At 44.0% G+C, this 16,383-nt stretch overlaps 1 protein-coding gene across 2 annotated transcripts in view; it reads right to left on the bottom strand.

The window, feature by feature from the left end:
• Positions 1-209: 209 nt before the first annotated feature.
• ZC3H12C (zinc finger CCCH-type containing 12C) overlaps positions 210-16,383 on the bottom strand; it is a gene marked incomplete at its 3' end in the record, with an annotated part of 40,142 nt that continues 23,968 nt past the window's right edge. For both annotated transcript variants that reach the window (XM_084306189.1, XM_084306190.1), the window contains exons 3-6: positions 7,189-7,328; positions 3,876-4,110; positions 2,800-2,906; positions 210-1,609 (exon numbers count right to left, since the gene is read on the bottom strand). In XM_084306189.1, the coding sequence (XP_084162315.1) occupies positions 210-1,609; positions 2,800-2,906; positions 3,876-4,110; positions 7,189-7,328 (1,882 nt within the window). The remainder of the gene's footprint in view (positions 1,610-2,799; positions 2,907-3,875; positions 4,111-7,188; positions 7,329-16,383) is intronic.

Genomic DNA, 16,383 nt, shown 5'->3' with positions numbered 1-16,383 from the left:
AAATTTTCGAACTAGAACACAAAACATACCGGGTCCTTCGGATGCACGGGGCTATACATACAGACTCCATGATACAGCATTTCACATAAATGGATTACTATTATAACCTCCTTGCTGAGAAGGAGATCCCAAATGCTATTGTAGCAAACCTCCCTCAGCATTAGAGCTGAGCTGAAAAACTACTAGACACCACAAAGATGCATCATCTCTCAATAACCTAGCTGAGACTTCTCCACTAAGATGGCTGCGGCGAGCTGCTGCGCGTCCGTCACGTGAGGGTTCTTCTTCATGACGATCCTCACCAGGTCGGGGGGGAAGATGTTGCACAGGTTTATGTAAACCTTCTCCCTGGTGTCTTGGTGCCTCGGGGGGTCTTGAGGGATCCCGCAGTAGGGTACGCGCCAGGCCTGGTCCTGCTGTTCGGGCAGGCTTTGGAAGGCAAACTGCTCGTAGCAGGGCTGCGTGGGGTTGCTGGGCAAGGAGTAGGTCTGGCGGTAGCCGTAGGCATCGACCCCGTAGCTCTGCCTGTCCCAGCTTCCAAGCCCGTCCTGGCCAGCGAAAGGCTTCCTGTGTCTCAGCGGAGAGCTGTCGTACAAACGCGAGTCCGAAATGCTGTCGATTCGGGTGGACACGAGGGCTCTCCCCAGGTGCATGGCCTTGGAGTGCGGCGAGCTCTGCGAGGCCGGGTAGTCGCTGGGGCAGCTGGAGCGAGCACCCACGGCGGGGTGCTGCAGGTGCACAGCCATGTACGGGATCGGAGGTTTGTGGTGGTGCTTTGGTTCTTCGTGGCTGTAGCTCTGCACTCGGGCTAGAGGCTCGTGGTAGCTCTGCAAGAAGGGCTGGGAGTTAAGGCGGCCGTGGGGGTGCATGTGCTGGCACTTCAGGTTCTCCTCCAGCTGCGGGTCGGGCGAACTCATGTAGGAGCGGTCGCTGTACCCCACGTAGGAGTCGCTGCTGCCACAACTGACGCTCCCCTCGCTGCTGCAGTCAGAAGCCACGGAGCTGATCCTGTAATCGGTGTCCAAGGAGAAGCGCCTCTCGGGACTCCGTGGACCAGATATACTCAGATTCGAATACGCATTCAGCATGGAGTAGTACCCTACGTCCACGGGAGACTCACATTTTGGATACTGGTCGTAAGGCATTGGCGTTCCGTGATTTTTGGTTGCCATCATCACCGTAGGAGGATATTGTCCCTGTGGTCGTTGATCCTGAGGTGGGAAATGAACTCCGGATGGAAGGCCGTTGGTTAAAGGTGCAGTGCTTTGGGGTTTTGCAGCAGAGGAACTTGGTATGCTAACTAAGGAAGGTACAGACCTGGTTTCCAATTTGTTTTTGGTGGGAAGCTTTTCCTCCAAGTCTTGGTAGACTTGAGTCCTTATACTAGGATCCGACTGCCTCTTCGGAGTGGCACGCTTAAGCTCAGAAGTGCCATCACTCTTAGTACTACAGGGAACACTATTGCTTTTTACCAGTCCTCCTTCACTTGTAGTTTTGGCAGCTGTGCTTCGAGACATGGCACGAAGCTCATCAGCTACAGATCGCTGAGGCTGATTTCCTCTTTCTGGATGATAGTATTTGCACTTGTGTCCATAGGTACATTTCTTCCCTGTTAACACAAACATAATGAGATTAAGAACATGAAGTAAAATCTGTTAACTGTTAAACAATGAAAGTGCCTCTCATTGAAAGTTTTGCTGACAATTTGAAAGATTGATCAGAGCACCTCTCCTATGAAGACAGATAGAGGGAGTTGGGGTGTTCAGCCTGGAGAAGAGAAGGTTTCAGGGAGACCTTACAGCGGCCTGCCAGTACCTAAAGGGGGCTACAGGAAAGCTGGAGAGGGACTCTGTCAGGATGTGTAGTGATAGGACAAGGGGAATGGCTTTAAATTAAAAGAGGGGAGGTTTAGATTAGATATAAGGAAGAAATTCTTCACTCAGAGGGTGGTGAGGCCCTGGCACAGGCTGCCCAGAGAAGCTGTGGATGCCCCATCCCTGGAGGTGCTCAAGGCCAGGCTGGATGGGGCTTTGAGCCACCTGGTCTGGTGGGAGGTGTCCCTGCCCATGGCAGGGGGTTGGAAATGGGTGATCTTTAAGGTCCCTTCCAATCCAAACCTTTCTATGTTTCTAAAGAGATCTTGCAAATGGTTTTGTGTGACACAGTGAGATCTAGCATCTCCTTTCCTGTATTGTCAGTAGAAGAGGCAGTGGTAATGTGCTGAAGCAACTGCTCTAGGAACACAGACCAACACCACCAGCAGCGTTTTGAGCTGAACATGATGCCATCTGTGCGTATGCACACACTTGCTGTATTGTGCTAAGGAGACACACAAGTGGGAAACTTAACATGAAAATCATAGTCATAAGAGCAGCAAATGTTCAGCTCAGTCAAGATGCTGGTGTGCCTGTAAGGAAGTTGAGTAGCTAAACGTCAGGCAGCTTGATCCATTTTCTGGCAGAAAACTTAGATGTGCTATAGACAAAGCACATTACAAAATGGCTTTCTGGAGCCTGAAGAATTTAGGTGATGTTTTGGATCTCTTCCTACCAATGATTAATGAAATTACTCCTTTAGTTCAACTGGTACACAGAAATGTTCTTTAGCTAGCACATGAAAAAAAAAATCGCTTTGGTCTCCACTAACTCCAGTGCTCAGCTTTTCAAACATTCTCAGGCTAAGACAATAATGTAAGAACTTCTGTCTAAAAGTTTTATTTTTGGCAGCATTAAAGTAAAGCAGGAGTTCAGTCCTGAGTCCCAGCAGTACAGAAAGCTCATGGATAGAAGAACAAATTACCATATGGACAAGGTTGCTTCTTATGTTCTGGCACAATAGGCTTCTTCCTAAGAAAATTGTCCAGACTTGGGCCATGGCGGCCAAGAGGATCATCAGGAGGCATAAATCTATAAAGCAACAAAAAAGTGTTACAGAAGCAAATGCCTTTTTATATTCCTCATGCAATGACCAAGAACCTCACAACCGCGTCCCACGCCGTAAGCTGCCATGCTATCATCTTTAAGCCTGGGTACTTTCAGAGCTGCTTTGAAATCAGCTGCAGCTCTTGATGTCCCTGTCCTGCAGCGATGCAAGGCCACCTTTCTGCTGCAGGTACTACCTGAGAGACCAGTCATACAAACAGACTGTGGACACCCCTCGTTGGCTTCAGGCACCTCTAGTCTGGCCCAGCTGACTGCTCTGCAGCAGGGCAGGGCTGCTCACAACCCATTCCTAAACCAGTGGAAGGGAAGCAATTTCCTAAAACACCACAACTAGATTTGCAAAACTGTGTGGATTGAAGTCTTTTGACTTTGTCAAGGTCAAAAGAGTGTCAGAGTCTTTTTCATCATCACTGAGGCACTCAAATACAAGTGTCTGCTTGGCAGAGTACTGAGACCTTCCCACTACAAAAAGACACCAGTATTCATTGCAAGTGACACTTAGGCATTTACAAGAATTTACAAGAATTTACAAGAGATGGATCAAGGTAGATGGTTCAACTAGAGACCTCCTGAGGTCCATATGACTTTATGATTTAGGGGTCTAACCATAGGCACCCCAAAATTCTGGCTCAGTACATCAAGAAAACTGGAATACAATACTGTAACATACATACAATATAGCATATACATTGGCATACACCAGAAGCAGCAAATAATTTTACAATATAAAGATATAAACATATTGCCATAAAAAAGTCTGGCAAAAATAAACAAGTTCAAGTACTTTTTATTCAGAATACCAAATCTATGACAAACTATTCCTTCTATTTTCCTGCATGTACTTCGTGATTTGGGTAGAAGATAAAAAATCCATACACGTCTTCAAACTGTCCTTTCCTCAGTTATTTTACTTACAAGGATAGAATGACTTACTTGTCATTAACAAATGAATACATCAGCAAGCGTTCATCTATGAACTTCTTCCATTCGGGCTTCTCATTAGCTAGATCCCTGTAGTTGTCATTAGAAACAATGATGCCATCTGACTCGAAGGCCAGCTTCACTATGAATCGGTCATCGTAGCATACCACCCTTCTCCCTTGCACTCGGCGGGATGGTGTGAACACAAGAATCTTCTCTTTTTCTAATTTACGCAAGATCTCTTGATCTACAAGGAATACAAATTAAAGGTCAAAAAATAAAAAGAAGGTAAAGAAAAAGATGTTTGTTTCACCTCTGAAGACATTAGATTTTAGGAAGAAAACCCAAGCATTTAGGAGTAACTATGTCTTAAAAGGCTACAGCCCTGCAGAAGATGTCTGACGTGTGATACTTGAAGTTACAGGCAGCAATCAACCAGCAACACTTTCAAAACCAAACCAAAGCAAATGAAAACCTTCCACTACCCAGCATTTCTCTAAGAGCAACACAGGGGACCTTGTTCACTTCGCTGTGGTTAAAAGAAACACTGCTTACCAAAACTCGTGTGAAAAACTCCTCTGCTTGAGGGAAAAAAGTCTTAAATCTTACTCAATGTCAGTGATTAGGAAGATTACACCCAGCTTACAGCCAAAGGTTTTCCGTAACTGAGCTCTGTGGTAATGATACAACTCTTCCATCCTGTTGTGGTACCCCGCCAGCAAGAAACATCTTTTGCAACAACTTCAATAGCTTAAATAAATAGATCTGCCTCGTTAAAGTCTCTCCCCATCATGAGCAGGGTATTCCTACTACCCACAAAGACTAGAAATCTTATGTTTTGTACAAACACTCAGGCTCTTCACGAATTTTAGTAACATCTGCTAAAAAGCCTTCTGATGTCATCTTGTAACCATATAAAAAAAGGAAGCAGAATTTTTATTTTTTATTTTTACTGCCAGTATTGGCTCAGAACTTATCTTTCACTGTAGAGTTTTCAGTGTTATGTATGAAGTCTTACCAAACCTAAAAAGGTTTCTCTTCATTCTGCTGAATAAGTGTTTAACATTTGATGTAATTCCTTCCTGTCCTACGCAGTCCTTCAGTCACCCCTCCAAAAGCATCCTCTCTTTCTCTCTGTTGAACCTGGAGACCCTGGGGAGCTCAGACTGCCAAGGAGGTGACCTGGACTATGACTCTGGGTGTAGCACCAGAGCACCGAGTGCTGGGGCACCCCTGCCTTCTGTTGTTTCTGCCAGCTATCACTCTCCTCAGAGCAGACAAGCTACAAAAGAAAAATAAGCAGAAAGCTAGGCGACACCTACAACTGCAGAAGACACCTGCATGGTGAATATGAGTCATGGCTTTTAATAATGGTTTAAATCTCAAATAACTCAGCTGTTTTGTAGCACAAGAAACTTGACAGGGAACATGTTCCACCCAGAAAAGAAAGACTCCAGTACAGCACTGATACTACAAATAAGCAATATATTTCATGCAAGCACTTATATGCTTACTAGAAAAAACACAAGATCAGAAATGATGTCCAGCCTTTTTGTAGGCATTTTTCTCCCCATTTGGTAGATGATGAGCGAGAGTCTGAAGGAAAGTGATTTCTCCCCATTAAGAAAGAACAAAAAATCTGTCAAGTATAAGAATGACAGGTTGTACTAAGAAAAATGCAGTCATTACATAGTCCAAGAAGTTTCTTGGACAGTCTAGAGCCATTAGTAAGTCATTTGAGACTTTTTCAAAATTCCAGATGGCCAAGTACTTCAGATACCTATCTCCAGAAACGGAGTGTCAGCACAATGTATTTCGCAAGACTGTTGGCCAACAGGCTCCCTGCGTCCTGATACTTTTGTTTTACAGAAGACACAATAAACTGCTTTGGTTTTCCTTCCATTTTCAGGATCCATGATGACATGCAGGAAATTATTTTTTTGTGGTAGACAACTGGTCAACTCTGTGACTTCCTACTTGCTTGAAACTCCTTTATGGGTTTCTAGCCCTAGCCACAGCTCCAGCAGATGTTATGTTTCAATTCTAAATAGTCAACTCTTAATTACTTAGCCAATGCTCTTCTCATACCTCAAACACTGGTACAGTAAAACAACTTGATCAAGACCAGCTCTTACGACAGGGAATATGTCTTCTTTCTCAGGGTATGGTTTTCTGTTATTATCTTTGCAATAGTCTATAGCAAACATTTACCTGACTACCTTCAAGAGAAAAGCTCTACTCTGCCTCTGCCGAGGGGATGACAACAGCTTTCCAAATGCTTTCTTACACTAACATTGCATATTCTTGTAGCAATAGGGCAAATGAAACAAAGAGTTGTAAAGACCTTTCCATCTCTTCAGAAATGCACGTGCAAATCAAAGCATGCTTCCATATTCTTTTAGAAGTCATAGCTACTATTCTCATAAGCTTCTCTTCCTTTGCACCAGGGGAGGTTCTGAAAAGAAATTTGGAAACATTTCTGCTCAGAAAGAGCAGTCAGGCACTGGGACGGGTTGCCCAGGGAGGTGGTGGAGTCACTGTCCCTGGGGGTGTTCAAGGAAAGGTTGGACGTGATGCCTGGGGACACGGTTTAGTGGGTGATATTGGTGGTGGGGGGATGATTGGACCAGATGATCTTGGAGGTCTTTTCCAGCCTTTATGGTTCTATGATTAAAATGAATAAAAAAAAAAAGAAAAAAAAAAAGAAAAAAAAAAAAAGCCCTAATTCTCCTCTGTTTCAACTTTAGGGCAGAAGGGGGACAACTCTCCATACTCCATACAGAACAAGGAAGCTGGATAAAGAAGTAAATGCCTCTACAGCTTTTTTTTTTCTTTAATAAACACATTTAAAACAGACATTTTCAAAAGCTTTCTCACTCGTTAACAGGAATGTTCAAAAGGAGAACTGTTCCCTTTCTGCCGGGATCATTCCTCACTCCCGGCGCAGGGCAGTGACTCACCGCAGGTGACTGGCAGACAGGCCGGGCTGGCAGACTGCTCACCACAAGAGCCATCGCTTGGTGAATCACTGCCTTCAAACCTTTGCTGCCACCGCTACATGGGCGGAACAGCTTTAAAAAATGGCAGTAATGTTCTTGAAGAAATAAGTAGCAATATTAAGGGAAAATTTATAAGGCGAGCAGAAAGGGAGGGCTTGGTGATAACATTGCTTTGCCTTTTTCCTTCCTGAAGATTGCAATGCAGTTGCTACACCAAAAATACCTTCTATTATAGTCTTTCATTTTTTATGATCTGTTCATCTGTGCAGTAGCATTCACATTGTACAAAGCATCAAACAAACCAGTAAAGGCAGAACAGAGCTTACCTGTGATGAGAGCATCAGGTCTTGACTGTTCTTTCCTCCATGCTGGCACAAACACTGTAACATCCTTATGGCCTCTTTCCAAAAACCAGTCTACTGCCAATTTGATCCCTCGACAAGAAAATACTTCTTTATTCCCGTGGCTGAAACACACATTAAAATTCCTTGTTATATGACTTGGCTTTTCTGTGAGCACACAAGGAACACAGTGAGACACAAATCTCCCCGTCCAGCATCATGTTTTCCACCTGCTCCAGGGTTTCTGAAAGTAACTGGGCGTCAGTCTGAGCCTTGCCCAAACGCTGCTATCACTTGCAAAATGGTACAGCAGAGGGACAATGAATCTGCAGAATATTTTTAATATCTCTGCACAGACCAGAAAATAGGAAAAATATAAGCGCAGATGTTAAAAATCTTCACAGACCAACCAAAAATCTGGTGTATAACAACCCCCACAGAGACTTGGTAAGGGAAGGCTGAAACACACCATGAAAGAGTGCAACTTTTGGAGGAGATGCTGGCAATGAACACCGAGTCCCTGTGTGCACGGCGGCCTGAAGGGCCAGCAGGGAGCTTGGCGAGCTCCCGTCTGAACAGAGGAAGAGAAGGGGGACTCCTAACCCCAGGGGGTGGCAGGAGCTCTGCAAGACAAATTAGGCAAACTGGAGACTAAAATCAACAGGAAAAAAAAAAAGAATTTGCTTAGTGCTGCACTTAGGAAGGTGAAATTAATTGTGTGTTAAAAAAAACACGGAGAGACACAAGTTCAGCAGAATATGATCAGACACAAGCAAAACAAAAATGTGCGTCCGTTGTGCAATAACTGTCTGAGGTAAGGCAAGGGATGCAATTATTTCATTTTCTGAAGGCAGATGAGTCCTCAGCTGACTTCCACATCCAATTTCAGGCACTGCATAATACGAAAGATAGAGAGAAACTGGAGAGGATCCAAAAGAAAGCAAAATGAAACCTATGGGGAAAGCTTGGAAGAACTTCATGTAGTTAATCTGGGAAAAAAAATGTCTTAATACGTTGGATGCAACTGAAACGTAAGACAGCAAGCAAGCACGGGCCTCCACGGAAAGTTTCTGGTCCCCGGGAGGCTGCAGGGGTGGCCTCTGTGAGGAGAGCTCAGAGGCAACCTGTGCTGGATACAGCTGCTACCAGCGTGCGGCCAACAGGCCTGCCAGAGAAGCTGGTGGTACCTCTGTGAAAATACACTAAAGAAAGGGCAAAAGCATGGCACAGTCAGAGGAGAAGGTAACGAGGGACCCCCAAGGCCAGAGGAGGAGGAGGAGGTGCTCTGTGGGAGAGCAGGAACCTCCCTCAGAGGGGCTGCAGGGCTCCAGGGATGGGGCCACGCTGGAGCAGGTATAGCCCCAGGGGGACTGCGGCCTGTGGAGGGCCTGTGCCAGAGTGCAGGAAGAAAAACGTGAAAAGGAAGGAGCAGCACACAGAAAGAGATGTGTCCATTTGTTGGTGCCACCCCCTGCACTGCTCACCGCCTCACAGAAGGGACTGAACCTCCTGGGGAGGAGAGGAGCCTGCAGTGAGCGTGGGGATGAGGAAGCAGGGAGGAGAGGTGGTTGACGTGAAGGGAGTGTGGAAAAGATAGACATTTTCCCTCGTATTTTAATGTTTGTCTTTTTTATTTTCCAATATCTGAATCAGTAATTAGATAATTACCACAGAGGTTGGACTAGGTGATCTTTGAAGTCTCATCCAACCTAGACGATTCTGTGATAATTGTTAACTGGCAATAAACTGAAATAAATTCCCCAAGTTGAGACTTTTCTGACTGCAACAGTACTTAGTGATTTCCCTGTCATTATTTTGGGTTTTCTTGCTGCTGTTCCTCCTGTTTTCTCCCCTGTCCTGCCGTGGGGTGGTGCTGAGCAAGCAGCTGGCTGGGCGCTTGGCTGCCAGCTGGGGCCGGCCCATCCCGGTCCCACTGGGTAGGGACAGGAAAGTCACCATAATGTGTGTAAGGAACAGCCAAGCAATGCACTAGAAAACCCCTTCTAATCAATTAACGGGACAATCTGCCTAGGGGTGTTTTGAGATCTCCTCACGGGACACGTTTAAGAACAAGCCAGATGGCTCCTCTGGGGCTGGCCCAGGCTGTCTCCGCATACAAGGAGGCCGGCAGTTTTTCTAAGGTTTTCCCAACCCCACAGATCCATGACGCAGAAGAGACACACGGGCACAGCAGCAGGCCACTAGCTTTCACCTGACAGGTTGTTGCATACACTGCATCACCCGCTTTTCCAGAAAGGCAGGAGGTATTTCATGCACTGAGGAGCGGTTTGTGACAGGGACAATATGATGACACACTTAAAGGTTCCTACTTTCAAGTTGCTAAGTAAAGATAAACACAATAAAAGTTATTACATTTTTTTTTTTTTTGGTAGAACCATTCCAAAGTATCAGGTATTTCTACCTTTCTAAACCACAGCACTGCCACATGTTCCTTGATAGCTTGAGTGAACTCGAGTACCTGTGCCTTGGATGAAGTGCTACAGGAATAGTGAGGAAGAAAATTAGGAACTGTGTTCAGATTCCAGAAGCCCGCACAGGATTTGGCCTACACCTTCAGAGGTGTCTAAAGGTGGTGAATCGTGGCTAACACCTCTCACAAAGCACCATCCTCAGCAGAGGCTGTGTGGAAGGTCACAGGACCCCCAAAAAAAGAAGAAAAAAAATCGAAAAAAAGAAGACTAGCACATCTCTGTTTTAAGGAAGTAATTGCATTATTTCCTTTCCAATGATGCTGGAAACAGGACCTGGGGAATGTAAATCACATACCAAGATACTGCAGTGGCTGCAGACTGCAACAATCAACGTTTGCAGGTTTTAGCTGGCACAAGGAACTCTCTAAGGATTGCTCAAGTCCACCTCCTTGCCTACAGGGCTATACTAGGAAGACTGTAGGGCGCAAGAGATTTATCACCTTAACAGCCTGTTTAGCTATGGGTAGAGACCTCTGCAATAGTACTTTCCTTGTTTGGTAGAGTAATATAATGTAATACACCATTCCATTGTAATAACACAGTAATAATAAACTACATACAATAATTTTTTTCTAGGCATCACTTTATATCATACAATTATTCTTGCATTTGTTTAGCTGAAAGAGCAGTATGTGTGTATTTTGTAACTTCCCAGGAATGGGAAACCAAACCATGCAGAGATGCATCATGTTTAAAATGCACACACACGCACAGAAAAGAAATGGCCAAGAGTATTTCCAGCCATAGCAAATGTAATTACACCTCCCTGCGATAACACACATGCAGGACTCCTGGGTGTGTTCAGAGGGCAGGCCAAGCAGTATGCTTTTATTTCTGAGGAGTGATGCGAGGTTTCTTCCCTGCACGCATCAGTCAGCCTCCCTTGTGGAGCCTGATACAAGAAGTTACTGCTCCTGCTATCAGCACATCGTGTGCAGCCATGCACATACTGCAATCCATTTTAAAACAGTCAGGAAGGGTTTCTTCCAGCTACTAAATTCCAGTGAAATCACCGTGCTGATATTACTCCAAACAATCTCCATGGTTTCAAATGGATAAAACCACTTTTCGCTCCTTACGGTGAAGCAGCGTTTTGTTAGAGTACGCTTTAGTAACACTATGAGCAGTATGTTTCTCCCCATAAATCGGATAAATCACTTCTGGAACGAAATCCTGGCCTCTCTGAAAGAAATGAAAATTCTTTCCTGCTGCTCTCGGCTGGGTTGGAATTCAAGCCACGCTGTTCAAGGCAGAGCAAGGATCAGGCAGTTCAGCTCCTCAGCTTTCTCTTGCCTAACGCAGACCTTTGAAATATTCTCACCCAGAGCATAAATTTGAAATATACGTAAACTCTACATAACAGAAATGGGAAATATATTACAATACATACAAGCTTTTCAGCATTGCTGAGCAAGTGGATTTACAGCTCACATAAGTCTTCGCATTTTTTTGCTTCTCTTCAAAGGGATGCCTAAACTAGTATCTGAATTGATAAACTCCCCCCAAAATATGAATTATTAGTGAAAAACTCTGAAAAATGTGATTAAAATTTGTTATTTTCTTCTGTTTCGTGGTTATGCAGATTTGATGCTCTGCTTTTTGTGATCTTTGAGCTTCATCAGCTTTATGATATATCATGATGAAAAGACCAAAATCATGCTTCTTCCTCTTTCTTCCTTCTGATTATTTGTGAAGAAGAGAACTATTTGTATTTCTTTGTCAAGAAGCTTTTTTTTTAAAAACAAACAAACAAAAAACAAAACAAACAAACAAACAAACCTCTTCCAAATATTACAAGTATTTGGAAGCTCTGGGCAGTCAGGATAACCGCAGTAGCAAATTAGTGTATTCTGCTTTGTTTCTGTTTGCCGACTGTATTTAAACTACTGCTGCAAGTTAAAGGAAAGTAAAGAATATTCCTTACAAAGTATCTATTACTCTTTCATACCCTGCATGAATGATTTCCTTTTGTTACTACCTTTATGTTTGGTCTGTCGATAGATGTGGTTTTCTTTTTAAAAGAAAAAAAAAAGCTAGTAGTATTACACTGAACACTTCCTGAGCAAAATCAGACAAGCATTTCCTAGGCTGACAGAGGTAGTAGAAAAGTGGTAAAATATCTGATAAGAACATTTTCATTTTCTCTGTTACCTTCCTAGCCCCTAGATTAGATTTTCAAGAGATTAAGTCATTGAAAGGAGTTACAGCATACTCCTAAAACCCTGACTACTAACAACAGTTGCAAGCCTTCTGCCATGCCCTAATCCAATATTCAACCCAAAATTTGGCTCAGATTTTGAAAGCTGCAGAATACATACTAATGACATTAGAGCTGAAAGCTGTAATAAGGTCTGGGGCAATTCATACACAGGCTTTTATCTGAGTGAATTCTGTACACAACAAGATACTTCACAGGTAAAAGTATATTTATTAAAAAACAAGAACAACAAAACTAAATCAGTCTAGCACATTTAGAGGCGATTTTCTTAAATTTAGAGGATTTTCTTCCATCATGTCATAGGGGGAAAGCAGTCCACAAGAGAGATAAGAATTTCCACCCTGGATGAATGACTCATTAGCCTGGCAGGCTGGTTTTATTGCTAACCTCATCCCTCCTCACCTCCCTTTTATTATTATTTCTATTATTTTAAATTTTGTTATGAAGCTCCACCAATTTCCTGACCAGAGTAATAATTTGTTCCAAAGTATTTCTCAATAACCTAAACCTTCCATCCTGCTCCTTATCAGCATTTTGCTGCAGATGTGAAGTGGATCAAACAGTTTACAATTTTTTTCTCCCATTAGGCAAATGACTGCAGCGCTTTGAAGTCTTTGAGGGAAAATGTCCTTGTCTCAAAAGCCTGTATGAAAACGCCACTTCAGCTGCCAGATTTCCAGTGCTGGGGCACGGCAAGCGTTGGCACCAGCCAGACACGCATGCGGGTGCGTGACCGAGCCAGTCATGCACTCAGCAGTCAGAGTTCAAAAGAGACAACGAGAAGTTACACTCAGAGCTGCCAGCAACAGGCTCCCATCCACATGATCGTTACTTGTTGGAAAAATATTTTTATCTATTGCTTAAAGCGGCTTCATCAAAATAATTTAAGAAACAAGTCAGATCATGGGGAAAAGGCTGCTGGTGCCACTGAGGGATGAACGTCTCAACCAGTGCTGTTGTGGCTACTGAGCTCAGCAGCAGAGAGTCTGAGAAGAGGCTAATGCAGCTGAATTGTTGGTTAATTATCATAATATATAAGCAGTTTAATTGCTAGATGGAAGCTACATCTGGCATAGAGGAGACAAAACCACTCCTCCTTTGGTTGACACTGCACGAAGATTTGCAGCTGTGGAAAAACTACACAGAGCAGGTATCAGCAAACCTTTTACTACAGCCAAATGACCTGCAACGTGATTAGCACGTGTGGAGAGGACTCAGATACCTAAACAGAGACACCCAAAGGTGCCTCAGCCAGCACTGGGCATCTCCTGCACATCCTCCTGCTGAATGCCCCTCCTGAATAGCATTGGGACTGTCATACCTGCCAGGTGTGGATGTGCATTTCTGATACCGTGGAGTGCTGGAGGCAAGGCTGGGCAGGAAAGCTGTAAGAAAACTGTACAATTTCTGCCTTTTGTAAGTGGGAGCACATTTAACTAAAAATAAAAAAATTCAGCATCTTCTTCTCCCATAGAAAAGTTAGGTATGCAATGGATATCTCAGGTGGCCCTGTCCTTGTGCAAAGATGTATCACCAATACAGGCTGGGGTTTTCCAAAAGGGAAAGCTGAAGTTCAATGCCTACATCATCTTAGAATCCTAAGGGTAAAGGTTTCAGAAAAAACTAATTACTCAGAATAAGATTCACTGATTTTAACCAGCAAACCCACATGACACATGATCAAAACTCCAGTTCCTTCTCCTATGTAATTCTGAAAGTGGTTGAATAAAAATTCTAACACAGCCAATTACATGCTTACCATTCTTGTCTTCATGTTGCTTTCACCGTTAAGCACGGCAACAAGGATCAGACTTTCTTGTCTGTATGTTTTCAGCACAAAGTTTTATGTACATTTACATAAAACCTGTAACTCATTCTCCCTGTCAGTTAAGAAAGCGAAGGCACCCACAGCTGCCTTGTAAAGGTAACAAACATGGGACAGAAGCACATAAATTACACAGTGAAGGTTTTGCAATCGTCTTTGTAACTAACAACACTGTTCCTTACCCTGTACTCTTGCTGGCAAAAGGCTGACTTTGATTCCAGCAAAGAGAAGCATCACAGCAGTAACTAATTTTAGGCAATTTTCAGAGTCCCAGCCTTATCCTTGAAAAGGACAAGCAAAGGAAAAGGACTGTGTCAAATATGCTGCAGCATATTTTCTCTCTTCAGAAGGAACTCTCTGAAGCTCTGCGGTAGAGCCTTAAAAGGAAGGGGCAAAAACCCTTCAAACCCTTGTCTCTGCCACCTCATGGAGAAACAGGACCTTCTCCCTTCCACTCCAGACAAGGCAGCCTGGGATGCACAAAAAGTGGATCCAGGAGAGACAGCGGACACGGGGGTGAAGAGCTGATGATCGGTAGTTAGATGGGCAAAGATTACCTTCCTTTGTCTACCTCTGTTAAGTAAATGACAAATTTAGGTTAGCTTAAAGGTTCAGATGAGGATACAGAACTACTGTGGACTGAAACGTGTCATCTGTATAGTACCTGCTGTGCAGTTTGCGCTAAGTAAGGTGCTGAGTGAATTTCTATACAGTGAACAAATGCTATTCGTACTCTTGTGGACTAAAACTCTAAATTACAGTTGTGCATTACAATGCATACAAACTAGAGCACTATTCTACAGCATGATCACATCTACACAGCTCTCTGCAGTGCCAGCGTACATCACTGCACAGGTACAGTATGAGTGAATCCCAGGTTTCTACCCCGCAGTCCAGCCTCACTCTCAGTTGTAGTAAACGTACAGCAAGAGCTCTACACCTGCTCTAGGGGATTATCCAGCCTACTCTTCAGGTCTGATTTTAAATTTAGGGACATGCACACACGAGTCAGTCTCATCTGTAAGATTTTTCTAAGAAAAGAGTGTGTGTTTGTGATTTAAAAGGGGGGGGAAGATTGCTTTGTTTTTACACTTCAAGCAATTCTTTAGACAGTATTGGAGCATTACAATATGAAAGACACACAATGCATCTTACCAACTGTTCTTGGTTCAAGGCACGAATGACAAGCAATGCCACCTCAAAGCGTAAGGAAGATTTTCCAAGCATTAGTGAATGACTGGAAGCCCACTGCAGTAAGAGAGGGTTAGCAAGCTTGCTAAAGCAGCTTGTCTGGAGCAGCCACCAGACCAGACCGGCACCTAGACCAGCCAGAGTGAGTTATTCTGGCCCAAACCTGGATCTATGCTGCCCTTTATCCCCAAGGGACTCACAAATCTACCCACCATCACTTGGCTTTACGCAACCAGCTACACAAATACGAACATCCAGCCACATAATCAGGCAAGTCCTTCCTCCTTTGTTTCAGACCTAGTAGTTCGCCCAACCACCAAGACATCTGGCTTCATTTACAGGTCTAATGGAAAAAATAACCCTAATTTAGGAGAAAAAGAAGTCAGAAGGGAAGCTGAATCAACTCAGCTTGCAGCTGTGCTGTCACTAGATGAGATGCAGGGAGGGGAGCATCACTTTCAGGCTCACCTCTCACTGACAGGAAGCCACCCCGTGTCCCTCCCTGGATGTGTTGTGCAACCACGTCCCTAGACACGAAATGGAGACAGAGCTGCATGCAGTCTCTGATGCTTCCAGAAGAGGACAGCTGTCTCACCCCATTTGTATTATCGGGCACTGCTCACCTCATCCTTCATCAGAACACCTCCCTCCATCCCCTTTACACCAAACTGATCCCTTAAAGGAAAGCAAGCAGTCCTTATTTAGAGTAATTATAATAGGAAATCATTATGTCCATGTCTTATGACAACAGAGGGGTAAGAATATAGCTCAGCCTACCCATTCCTGTCAGAACATAAGAGAAAACCCCCTAGACTAGCTATTGTCTTGCTTTTCCTGCTTGCAGCTCCAAAGTGGGCTAGTTGGCAGCAGCTTGGAAAAGCAAAGAGGAAAGAAAAAAGACTGTGCCAGTTCACAGGTGTTAGGTACTCATAACAGTACCCTGGACATACAGAGATACAGAAATTTGAGTAAGATCATCTGAGCTGCAGGAGAATTCCTGTATCTTATATACAAACCAACAACATTCAAAGCAGTGGGAAAAAGCTGAACTCCTTCAAGTATGTTAAGTACCTATTAGCTATTTTCTCAAAAGGGAGAGGACCCATTCTGCAGGTAAACAACTGGCCGCATGGCTAGTGTCAGCAACAGGTGCACACATTTTCACAAACATGGGACCTTCTTCCATAATCAAGGACTGATCTCTAGCTGAAGATGGAATCTGCCTGCCCAAGCAGAAAAAGCACATCTTTGCCAACTGGCTGAACAAAGCAGAACAAAAATGTCTTTGCCATCAGGCTGGCCAGAACTGCACAAGGCATGAGCAACCCAGAAGTTTCTAGAGTGCATTGATAACTTCTTAACACTGCTGACTAAGGAACCAACATGGGAACCTTGCTGGATCTCATACTTACAAACAAGAACTGGTCAGGGATGTGAAGGTCAGGGGCAGCCTT

Source organism: Netta rufina (assembly GCF_964035555.1).
Source record: "Netta rufina genome assembly, chromosome: 1".
Taxonomy (NCBI): Eukaryota; Metazoa; Chordata; class Aves; order Anseriformes; family Anatidae; genus Netta; species Netta rufina.
This window is presented reverse-complemented; position numbering and strand designations above follow the sequence as displayed.